This window comes from Opisthocomus hoazin, chromosome 20 (assembly GCF_030867145.1).
Source record: "Opisthocomus hoazin isolate bOpiHoa1 chromosome 20, bOpiHoa1.hap1, whole genome shotgun sequence".
Taxonomy (NCBI): Eukaryota; Metazoa; Chordata; class Aves; order Opisthocomiformes; family Opisthocomidae; genus Opisthocomus; species Opisthocomus hoazin.
The window spans coordinates 8,425,940-8,438,874 of NC_134433.1; the positions used below are offsets into that span (position 1 = coordinate 8,425,940).

General features: G+C 42.0%; 1 protein-coding gene across 4 annotated transcripts in view; it reads right to left on the reverse strand.

The window, feature by feature from the left end:
* The window catches only part of LOC104331854 (SPNS lysolipid transporter 2, sphingosine-1-phosphate), a 143,131-nt gene that overhangs the window by 50,152 nt on the left and 80,044 nt on the right, over nucleotides 1-12,935 (reverse strand). For all 4 annotated transcript variants that reach the window (XM_075440163.1, XM_075440162.1, XM_075440159.1 and 1 more), the window contains exons 4-7: nucleotides 7,670-7,821; nucleotides 5,406-5,472; nucleotides 2,663-2,805; nucleotides 1,349-1,501 (exon numbers count right to left, since the gene is read on the reverse strand). In XM_075440163.1, coding sequence (XP_075296278.1) covers nucleotides 1,349-1,501; nucleotides 2,663-2,805; nucleotides 5,406-5,472; nucleotides 7,670-7,821 — 515 coding nt within the window. The remainder of the gene's footprint in view (nucleotides 1-1,348; nucleotides 1,502-2,662; nucleotides 2,806-5,405; nucleotides 5,473-7,669; nucleotides 7,822-12,935) is intronic.

The window sequence follows — 12,935 nt, forward strand, 5'->3', positions numbered from 1 at the left end:
GCTTTGTTGTGTGGAATTGAGCTTCCTACCAAGAGCATTGTATGGCTAATTATGTATGCCCAAAACTAAGTAACAACCTGCACATTGATTGTGTAAAGGAAAATCAGGGACAGAGCAGGGACTAGGAAGCTTAAGGGAAAGGAAAACTAACAAGACTCTAAATACCAGTGACTTTCAACAAATTCTGACTTTCTAACTCCTTTCAGACCACTTCAAAGAAGTCTGATTAGATTATTCTGCTGTTATGTCACATATTTGAAATGTGTATTTTTAAATATAAAGAGTCAGGAGCTAGCAAAGATTCTCTGTATTGTATGTGCAGGACTTGGATTACAGTGTCTTTGGCAACTACATTACAATAGCTCCAGGGCAGCTCAAAATATAGGTGTCATCAAGGAGTGGAGAATTTCTCTTTGTAAACAGCAGATGGGCAGTCTGACTGGAGTTGTATTTTCTGCTCACTGCATTTTTGCCGAATAGACTGAGACTGCCCGCTGGGCACTCTAGCTGATGGTACTCCAAACCACTAAGTACTTTACTTGAGCTGGGATTCTATCAGCTAGAGCAAGGAGGTTTTCCTAATGTTATTTTTCCCTCACAAGCTAAAATGCAAAAGGGGCTGACAAAAGGCAGTTTTTCATACCTTTTATTTACCTGGAGAAATGTTTTCTTAGCATTTTATGTTTTGTGTCATCATGTTAAAGCACAAAACAATTAATTACTTTTCATAGCTTATGTGCCGCATGTGATATTATATAACTGGGACTGAAAAACCAAACCACTGTACAACATCAAGCAATCCAGCGCAAAGTGTCCCAGATCTCTGCACCATTTTTCAGCAAAACTCAGCACACACAGCAGTGTACAGCGCAATGAAACACAGTGAAGTCCTCCCTCACACAGAAACAGAATTCCCCAGGGTCAGTCCTTGCAGCCCTCAGACAAACCCTGAATTATAGCCACCGCTGTGGCTACGCAATCTGCCAGCTGATTCTGCTGCTATCACAGAAAATGGCATGGGTCTTCAGAAACCAAATTCTCTCTCAGCAATCCAAACACCTTCCAAGGCAGAGATAGCAGCTTCTTTTCTACTTCTGCGCTATAGCCTGGGAACTAAGACAGAGCTGAGGTCATTGCTTCTCCCTTGGTTTGACTTCATGTGATGAAGAAAAGAGAAGAAATAAAACCTAGTTTACAATCCCAGCATTTCCTATCATTGTTGTAAAGACCTGGAGGAAATTACAGACATTCTAGTAACTTGACTCCATGGGACTTGCCTGTTTCCTCCAGTAAATAACCCCCACTCCCTTTTCTCCCCCTCTCTAAAGCAGTAGAGTATGAATCTCACCTATCTTTGGTGCCGCAGGGCTGTGAGCTGCAGGTCTCTGCTGTCTTCTGCATGACCTGTGCTCTGTGAAGGTAGAGGGGGATCCACATGCCAAGTGCCCCTGTGGCAAAGGAGACAGCTGAAGTGGCCAACGATGAGAACACGTAGCTGCGGCTGTGGAGATGCAAGAGGCAAAACCAAGAGAAGGTTTAGTGGGAAAAGTGAAAGAGCAGGAGGCCCAAAACAGGAGCCAGTGCTTCAGTGACAAATCACAGTGTTCCCCCAGACTACCAACCTAGTGTCTCTTGCCAAGGGGCAGAGATAATACAAGTTACAAAGCAATGGAGAATAAGAAGCACGGAATATTTCTTCACACATGATGCTCCACTGATGCTAGTGTACTTAACTCTTCAGAAGTGCTTCAAAGAGACCATTTTTCATGGGACTGTTTCAGAAGACAATCAGTACTCAGCCAGTAAGATACGATGGGTGAATTACTGGGCTTTCACTGTAATATCCCTGTTTACCTGGATTACCAGTTTCACTTCTCCCTCCCCATCCATGCCACCACATGATTGGATAAACTAACAAAGTAACACAGACATATTGACAAATCAACCATCATCACTTTTCATAGTCTTTTGATACTGGATGACTATACCAGGAAGGCATTCTAGCCAGCAGCTCTAAAAATGAAGGACACAAGTGTCTGATCAGAATTCTGATGTAACGCTGAATTCACAAGTGCAAGTATTTGCATGTTCACAGAGAAGCTTTCTGGAAGCAGCTGCTTAAACACTCATGTGCACATGATCTTTCATGCACATATACAAGCACCCAAGCACATTCAGTCACATAGGGTTGTAAAAACGTATGTATTTAAACTTGCCATGTAGTGCAAGCTTCTGTGTATTTTCTCCTCTTAAATTGCTCTGGCATTTAACTCTCTCTCTCGCCTCAGCAGAGTGGCTCTTTCAAGGAAGAAAAAGGATCTAAGCATCTGAACAACAATGGCACAACAACTAATACAGGAACGCAGCCATTTCTACACTTCAAAAGCCTTGATTTGTCTGAAGCGTGAGCCAAACAAAGCAGGCCCTCTGTTAGATCTCAATCTTGTCAGGGTTAGAGCAAAAGTTGGAATCCGTCATTGTCACTGCAGTCGATACCTTGTGAAAATGTAACTGATTTTCTTTCCTAGGTCCACAGACTAAACTTCCTGCCACTCCCTGCGTGTTGTTGCTTTCCAGTCTCACAGTGCTAAGTAGTACAGGCCACTGGATGTTCCAGTTTCGCATTAAAGGCAAAGCATGCTTTTCACTAGAGTGCTCTTACTTCCTAATCAGTGCTTTCATGTCTCTTAGCCATGAGGTCCGAGCCTTCAGCTGTCCCCCAAGTTGTTCAACATTTCCTCTTTTAGCAGCAGGTACAAATATTAAGATGAGTGTCCCTGTTATCATTCCCAGGAGGGGAGATACCTGCAAGAAAGGAACAGGGAGTTAGCACAGGAGTTAGCAGGGTTTGCTCTGACTAGTCAGTAAGAAGCAGATTACATTAGTTGTGTTTCAGCGACTCGATTCTTTACAGCAAGCCAGAATCTGCAAGCACTCTGAGGCATCTGCTCCTCTCCTTCCTCCCTGTCATTCCCTGGACTCTCTTATCTTACTCGGGAAGCATGCGGCTTTGAGAATACTCTGATTTAGGCAGTCCATTTCTTTGTGTTATTAAAATACCAAGATTCATCTGAATACCATTCTTCAGTGACGTTTAACTCTTTAGAAACCTACTCCCAGCTGGGCTAAGAGAGCAGCTAGTTTCTAGGAGAGTGCAGAAGCCTTTTCAGGGCCATGAGGCCAGGCGAAAGATTTCTGGATGTAGGAAGCACACTGGCTTTGAAAATCCATGCTTGACACGCATCCCTCTTCCAGCCAACCCACAATGGCTTCCCAATTTTCAGGCAGCTTCCTCAGATTACCTCAGTGTACAGCAGACCAAGAAACATTGAAAATTCAGGCTGGATTTTCCAGTTTCCAATCCTTTCTCCCAATCACTAGACAAAAATACAAGGATCCCACAGTGTTTTGCAAGCTACAAACATGATTTTTGTTTTGACACTGAAATTCCATCATTGACAGAATTGAAAATAACTCCGTTAGCAAAACAGGAACATGGATTTTCACTGAACTATCATCTCTTCTATACATGCTATTTTAAAAATAAAATTTTGTTTAAAAAAAAAAGCTTCCCATAATAACCTGAGAGTGGCCTTTACACACAAAGTAGTGTTTCATGTCCAAAGATGAAAAAAAACCAGAATTCTTCTAGGGAATGGAAGGCAAAAATATTTCAGTACTGGGAAGTCAAGAAAATCCCTTATCCAGGGATAAATGAAGCCTGATACACTAACCTTATTAAAACTCAACACAAGACACAGCACTGATTAAAAAAATGGAAATGTTGAGATCTTCTAGGGTCATATAATTTAAAGTCTCTTTGATTTTCATCTAAAGGCTTAATCCCCAACAGGACAATATCCATTGATATTCAGCAATGCTCCAGCAAAACAGTGATGTGACTGCTAGATCCAGAGACAAAGCTGCCACTTGCCAACGTGCCCTTCTGTCTTCTTCAGCCCACTGAAGTACAGATTATTCCTGACCTCCCATGGATTTGGAGACCACAGGAGGTCACAGAGGGAAGCATCACCTAGGGGAATCTTGTATATCTTGCAAGAACACAATAATTGCCATAGGGACGGAGGCTGCATTACACTGATGTCTGGAAGCTTTCAACATGTGCTTTTTTGACTACAAAAACTAAGCCATGCTGTCCAAAAGCAACCATCATAGAAGTGCAGAGCTTGTCAGATTCCCCACAATTTTGCATGGTCAGGGAATCATGCATCAATGTGTCATTTTTAGTGGAAATCATGATGCCATAAGGGGTACGGTCTTGCAGATAACCTGGATTTCTCAGGATAACTATGGAGACTTCATCTGAAGAGAAAGATGCTAGTGAGGATTTCTTTGCACAAATGAATCATCTGGGTTTTACAGATAGAAACACAAGAGTGCTCCAATGTATCAACCTCATTAAAGCCTGCTGACCAGGAGAATGGGCTTTGGGGTTTCTTATTCCTTGTGCTGGCCTCTGCTCAAAAGCTAATTTATGCTTACAGTATTTCTGCTACTGAATGAGGTAGCCATCCTCCCGGTGTGAAGCTGTAGGCTATTAAACATTTCATTTCAGGTTCACAGCTGAGAACTACCCTCCACTCTCCTAGGTGCAGATGAACTGTTCAGGATGATTTTCCTGGCTTTGCTTACCCTTGCTGGACAGAGGGGGAATGGCTTGTGTCACAGAAGGGCACATTTGCTTGAGATGGGAACCCATGTATTTCATCACCTGCTGGTATAAATGGTGCTGGCCTGAGTTTCATGAGATTCATTGTCTTCATGAAGTGCAAGAGCCAGAGAATGCACCTCACGGGGGCTCATGCCACCCAGACTGCCAAAGGTCAGAAAACAGTTCTACTGGGCCACTTCCTCTCAGCTCTTTCAAGACATCTTTGTGCGCAGGATCTGTTTGTGCGTATGTGATTGGAATGTATTATCTTTTCAACACATTTATCAAGGTCTCCAAAGGTTAAAAGAGAAGGAAACCGACTGTCTCAGGGCAGAAAAACAAGCGGAAACTGGAACAAAGTGTTTTTTCCTCAAAGCAGGAAGCCCTTCTCAGAGTTTCTTGACAGCAGAGGACTGAAAGACTGTGGAGTTGATTTAAGGCCAATGCCTCATCTTCCCATCCCCATCGAGAAATCATGGCTGACAGATAATAAAGTGATTGGAACATTCTTGCTCCCAGGCAGGGAAAAAAACAAGTACAACAAGCCAAAACCACATACCTTTCCCATTTGCTTAGAGAATGCATCTGCTATGCACTCAATATCCATAAAGGCAATTTCCAAACCTTTACCTTCTTATACATAGTAACAGGTTGAGGAATTGTGTAATAGAACTCTTCCTAACACTGACCAACCAATGCAACTGTTCTTGTGATGTCACTGAGAGTAGCTTACCCGCAATGCCCAGTGCCAGTCTCCAGCAATCTGCTTCACACTTGACCCAGTGATGTATCCCAAGCCACTGCAAGTAATACAAAGATGAGTCAGAGTACCACAGTCATAGCTGTTCTTAAACAAAGATTAAAAATGTCACAACCAATTGTGTGTCCTAGGCTCTCTTCTCCCACAGAAAGAAACGTGGAATGAAGCTGATGGTGGCTAATACATAACTCTTCCCAGGACTGCTGATCTAAAAAGGCTCAAATCCAATCGAAATTTGGACAATCATCTCAAGTTTATAGCTGATCTTTCAATCTACAGTGGTTGGAAACAAACCCTGAAAAAGAATTTATTTCCCAATTCAATTTCTATATCAGGCCCTTCTGTGCACTAGTACAAACACTTAACCATTTTATGTTCAAGCTCTCAGTTAAGAAGTGCCCTTCAAGGACATACCATAATCTATCATCAAATGTTTTCTTGCCACTTACTAAGACTTGGTTCTAATTACTCATGAAGAGACCATTTTCCATAAGCTTTTAAAAAAAACAAGAAGAATATGCAAGAGAGTCTGACCTGAAGCTTGGAAATCCCCTCTGAAGATAAAGGAGCAGCAGGACCTTCAGCTACATGCTAAGCATTACACTGTGCTAATAAAAGAGACTAAGTAAAGGTGAACATAGCCATGCTTCTCTCAAAGTGAACTGAATGGATGTGACTATCCTTTTTTCAAAACTGCTGCATTTGTTGCTGAGATCACCTTGGCTAAAAGTTGCCAGGACTGCTGTGGAGTACCTGTCAGCCGTCACGTGCCTTTACTGAACGGTCTGCTACGCTTCGGAGGTTGCCATCTATAATCACCCCCAAACTGGGCTTTTTACACAGCTGGGCCCCCAAATCAAACCATAGATGCAAATCTCCATTGGATATTGAGAGAATTAAGTCCCAGAATCAGGCTCAACAGGATGAGTATTTGTCATCTCTTGCTAGCCACACTGCACAGAATTCTCTATGTAAATACTTGGCATCCTTGACCCTCTTAAGAAAATGTTCTTTACACCAGTTAAAGACTTAGCTATCTCTTTTTCCTCAAGAGCAAATGGATGTTTGTGAGTTTTATCTCAGGGATGACTGCTCTAACTTGTAAAATGCACCACCCTAAACCAAAAGTTTTCCCCTGGGTTGGCGGGGATTAAACTGCTGCCCGTGTTTTCCCTGCTGGAAATGAACCCACAATGCCACTTTTGCCCAGGCTGTTGTCCTGGGAACTGGTATGCAAACTACATGAACCCACCCTGCCTACAACATCACAATAGAGGGTCAGCCATTGTTGTAAAAAAATAAAATTAAAAAAAAAATCATGGATTCCATCCTCTCCCAACAATCAGACACTGCATGGGACTGATAACGAAACTCAGCTGAAAGAAAGTGCCAGAGGAAATAACTACTCCAAATCTTAGGCTGTCTGTTGCTTTCATCAAGCATCTATGGGCTTGACTGTCCTCCACCGCTCTGCGTTAAGATGGATTGTGAACGATCATTACAGTTTCTCTCTTCAGCCTTCTCTGCACCAGACTTCACAATTTTTCCAACTGCTGTTTCAGAGGCAATAGCACTAAAATGGATTGGCCACTGCTACTGCAACTGCCAAGTCATCTAAGTCTGGCTTAGTTGCATCTTCCAAACTTAGTCAGATTGGCCAAATTCAAGGTTAGGTAGAGTTTGAGCTTAAACCAAATACAATTTTTTAAAGTCAAAATTTCAAATTGCATATATTATACAGCATACTCCTCTTGAAACCTCTGATATTTAGACTGTCACACAGAAGCAGGTACCCATTCACCCACTTCTGAAAACTCACCCCTGTGTCTTAAGAGATCTTGATTTCACAGTGACCTGAAAGACATTGGCTAAAGAAGGCCTAGAACTCAAACGAATTGAAGCAATGATTCAGAAAACCAATATAACATTATTCAAAATGATAGTTTAATCTAATAATGCTAAAAAAAGGTCAGCTGAAATACTTCAATTCCATTTCCACCCCACTGCTGTAAAAAAAAAAAATTCTTCCCACTAATTCCCGAAAGTCACACATGAACCAGTAACAGGGCTAGAAAAAGACTCCAATTCCTGCAACTAATTAGTCACTGCTCACAGTATTTTCCTGTCTAAACCATTCCAACCAGAGATAGAAGAACTATCATCGTTAGCAACTTAAGATCCATGTGAACTTGAAGAGAAAAGCCAAAACCAGAAGAAAGAAGCGTTATGTCACTTACCTGCCAAGAGGAATTGCAAAGTAGAAAACAGACAGCACAAGGGTCCTTGTGTTTTTGGTGAAAAGGTCTCCTATGATGGTTGGTGCAATAGTGGAGTAACTTGCTTCACCGATGCCAACCAAACCTCGTGAGAGCACAAGAAGCCAGAAATACTGAGAAAAGAAAGAAAACACCTTAGCAGGTCTGCCCTTGTCTGTTTGAACTCAGGATAAACAACAGTGAAAGCTGCACGAATAGGGAAATATAAACCCACGTGACTAGAATGTGACCCTCCTGTATGAATCTGTATTTTGAAACCTCAGACTCTTCTCATTTGCCTCTTGCTTGGGAGGAAAGGGACTACTTATTTTGTGAAGATTTATAGGCATGAAAGAAAAGTAATAATAATACATGTTTACCCAGTGACACTCCAGAAGATACTCTCAGTCTATGCTCAGGATGTAGCTCATTTTGGTTAAGCCGAAGTGCCAGCAACCTGCACTGACAGAGGAGGTTTGGGGAGGCAGGTGAGCGTCATGAATCCTGCTCTGGGATCCAGAAAAAGCAATACCTGCCAAGCACAACCCCAGCCTCCCCAGCATGCCAAGGGACATGTTAAGACTAGTGAAATCCTAAAGGCTCTACAAAGCTGTGAAAGAGTTGAACCTGAAAACCTCCAAACTCTAAGTTTTTTCCTTCGTTAGAAGCTACGGAATAAAGGAAGTTTTTCAAAGGTGCTAAGCACCTATGTCACTCCACTTGCCTTGGAAAAAAGCATGAATCTCCCCCTCACAGCAGGAAGGCAGAGTAAGCCAAAACTGAACACGTCAGAAAAACCTCAGGTTACAGTCTGAGCTGAGATGCACAGAGTTACAAAGAGGTAGGACTCGAGCTTTACTGTGAACCACCGGAACATCAGCGTGCTCAGTAAGCAGTACCACAGGGCAAACAGCAACAGCACAGGCTGCAAAGCCATTACGCTGCCCAGGGAATTATGTGCCTTTCTGAGCAAACGAGGAGATGGACTTCACGTTCAGCACAACGCAGCCTAAAATGGGCAAACAATTTTTTTCATGCCCCGTTTCCCTGTTTCAGCCAACACTTCTGTAAACTGCAAGGATGTCATTTTCAAGCTGACCTCTTTCACTCCACTTGCAGTTTTCTGGGTGCTGCTGTGTGAAGGCATAAGGTACAATACTTTGATGCCCAAATACCTGATACATGAGCACAATCAAGTTTTCAGACATCTAAGCAGCCTGAGCTACACCCAGAAGTAATTACAGGCGCAGAAATTAAATAGTCAACTGCAGAAAACTGTAAGCACAGGGAAATATATTTCTACAAATGTGATCTCTACAAATCCTCAATTTACTATTATTATTCTATAGATCATCTGTGAGAAGAACAGTAGGGATTATGATACGTCCTTAAGCACGAAAGTGCTTTGAGAACAACAAGCAATTACTGATTCCCCTTCCACAGATCAGGAAAAGCTGAGTTACAGGGAAGTGACTGACTTTGTGCCCTACAGCAAAGCTAAGCCAGAGTCAGGGCTCTCATCCTCAAACATGAAAAATGCCATGCAGACATCAAGCCACGTGCCTCAGTCGTAAATATATCCATCAGCAGACAAAAATCTAGCACTGACACATTTTCATTGTTTTCCTCACTGTAATCCTCTGGTTGAAAAGAATTTCTTGATGATTCCTGTAGTCACACAAAACAAATACTTTTGCGCACTCTTCACTTCCTCTTATTTGGACGTAAATTCTGCATCAATACCTATTTTCTGAGTGTATACAGTTCCTTGTTTGCTGGCAGGGCGTTCGCAGGGCTGCTATCATTCATATATCTCCCATAAGCTGCACATACGTAACAGACACACGTGGGTGTATGCAGAAAGGGCAATACTGTGACTCAAGCTTTTCAATTTATGCCAATTACCCAATGCTAAACCACTCCACTGCAGAAATACGCTGACAATGATTGGTGCGCAGGTAACCAATGTACTTGGAATGAGCAACAGTATCTACAACGTGCTGAATGACTTAGTCATGCAGAATCAGAAAGCGGGGGAACTGGAGGCTGATTTTGGCTTGTTAGGAGGTTCAGATGTGGATCACAGAGAGGGTGAGAGGCAAAATAGTCATCTGCCAGACCTGGGATGAGTATGTAGACAGTGCTAGTTACACCTGTAGAATGACAAGTTTGCAAATGCACTGGATGTTCCTCAAATTTGAAATACCTACATAAAAATGACACAAGTTCATGCTCACCAGCCAATATCAGTCCCAGTGAATGCACTGGACAAAAATTTCCTCCAAATAATGCTGTTAAAAGGTTCCTCTTACAACGCTTGCGTAAAGCAGGAAAACTGTACAAAGTTTTCCTATTGTGGTAACGAGTGACTCGGTTCCATCAATACCATTGAATCAGAGTCCCAATACAATGAAATCATCTGCGACAAGTAACAAGTTCATTCTTCTCCCCCAGTTCTTCCTCGAATCCTCCTCCCTGGTTTATCCCATGCTTACACCCTTCAAATATCTGTTTAATATTTAAACTACATTCTCTGAAGCAGCAGTATCCACATTTAAGTCTTCAGTTGGCAATAAAAGCAGTCTTATAAAAGCATAATCTACATAAAGACATGAATGGTATTGCCCTTCTGAGATGATATATTCAAGACTACAAACAATGCAGCTGTTTAAGTGTAACAACTAGGCAAAACACACAGAAGTCAAAAACAATATTAGGGAATCATTTATAATCAGTTCTGTGTTGTGCCTGGTTTTGGAGCTCTATATCTAAGATTAAAGAGCTAATGCCTTTTCTCATCCCGCTGAAAGATCTCTTCTGAATCTCTGGCTAGTGTGCATCCTATTGGAACCCATACCACAAAATTCTGCAGTAATTTGTTACATTGAGGTAGAACCCCCAGTCTTCCACCTCTAATAAGCCAGATAAAACTTAAGTATTTACCATCTCTGCAGAGAGCGAGCTGGGTAGCTCCCCAAGACAAAAAGTCATTCTTTCAGAGAGAGGCCAAATCTTTTCATTTTTCATATAGAAAGAAAAAAATACAAACAAGAAAACAACGCCAAAATTCTTACACTGCTACTCATTTGGAACACAGACATACCACATACCACTTAGAAACTGGTCCCAAACCCACTATGTGTGCAATACAGACAACTGCTATTTTCTGTGTGTGCATTTCTACACACACCCCCATATGCACACCTCTCTCCCTCTCCAAGTGTACGTGAACATGATCCCTCTCCAAGTGTACGTGAACATGACAACCACCATAAACACATAGGAAAGTCAGGTACTTCCTGTGCAGAGGACCACAGCTGTGGCAGGACACTTCTACCATTTCCTCTGCGCTACATTTTCCCCCAAGTGCTTTTTCCTCTCTGTCCTACCCCTGGATTCTCAGCAGTTTAGTGAGACAAAAAGGGCTGACACCAGCCAAATTCTTCTCTGCATTATCTGTGCTTAAAAGCAGTACAGGCAGCTAAGACTTTTAACTGAATTTCACTGTTCCCCAAGCAGAAATTGATATATATTAAAGAAGCTGATTCCTTTCTACATTACTTTGGAACTCTCCTGTAATTTGTGCATCTGTGCAAATAGTTCTCACTCTGGCAGGAAAACTGAAAATAACCAAATCAGCTTTCCGCACCCGAGCGTATTCCTTTTCCATAGGGTAAGCCCAGCAGCCCCAACACCTCAATGTCTTTTTCTCTGGGTCAGTGTTTGCAACGGAAATTTTTTGAAACAAAGAGCTCTTACAGCAAACAATTTATTTATGTCTTTAATTTTGGTTAGCAGTCAAGTCAGAGATGTCTGCACCTCCATAAGAGCTGCCAACATCTCCTGGTTTGAGAGACGCAATGGTTTTTTTCTTCAAATGACCGTAAGGCAGAAACCCCCCTCCCCTGTCCGTGCTTCTGCCTAAAGTGCTACAAGGACCTTCGCAGCCAGAGCCACGCTGCAGCATAGCTCCTAGCACCAGCTGGGTGTGGACAGCCAGAGAGCGGTTATCGCAGGAAGATCCGAACTATACAATGCGACTGCTATGGGCTCTGGGGGCAATTAAAGATGCAAAGGTGCTCCGAGTCCCTTTCTCCAACTTGTATGTGCCACAAAGGGGCTGAAGAGACACATGCCTGGGAAGATTCCAGTATACAATAAACCCTCAATATATGGAAAGAATGGTGGCTCACAGAGACCCAGAACCACCACGGTTTTCCTGAGAATTCACCTTCAAGAGATGCCATCACCAGAAAGCAGCACACAGAGAAAGCACTCATACACGTGTAGGCGATGCAGAGAAGTCAAGGGACCTGCTCTGTTCTCCCCATCTCTTAACTCTATGGAAGGGAAAATGTACCCTAGTTCCAAAGCTGAAGACTGTACTACTTTGTAATTTGAAGACTATCAAACCCAAAGAAAAAAGAAATCAAATCCCTCAAAACAGATCTGAGTTTCGGAAAGGATACAAATCCTTATGCCTCAGAGAATGCACTGATCACTAACAGGAATGCACTGCCTACTAACTTCTCAATTTCTTAAACTACCAGCAAACCATAGGCAACAGCAGCAATAGATCATGGGGTCAGATGGACCTGGTCTGATTACTGTTGTCAATGTCACTATCCTACTAGAAGCTACAGGTATGACACAATCCTTCCAGAACTTTCATCTGAAAAAAGCTTTTATTATTTGAGTTAAACACTTATAATGTGCCAAAAGATAGTTCATTTATTTTCTCTGTAAAGTATGATATGGTTTATATTCACATTTTCATACTGACTTTACTCTCAATCTCATGCGCACATAAATGTTTGATGGCCTAGGACACGTGACTAGCTTTAATCATGTTTGGACTAATCTCCTAATTATACATTTATCCTAGTTGTATAGACCATTGAGTAATACATGTTTTAATAGGTCTAATTACAGCTTTAACTTCTTTCTCTTTTTTTAATTAGTTAACAAAAGGAATTAAGCCAAAGTTCTATAAAAGATTAGCTGTCGGTGATAAACCTATAATCTGCTAAATATGTGTACAACTCTGAACTGCCAGATTTACCATCTAAAGAATCATATGATCCTTAAGCTTTGTTTATTAAGTATTTGCATTTGCATGTGGAGTAGCTTGTAAGGGTCTAATAAAACAAGCTGAATACCTGCTTCTGTCAGACTAGGGGCACATGGACCAATGAGATCACACAGATACAGCCAACCTAGTACAAATTACTAGCATGGATGCACAGCA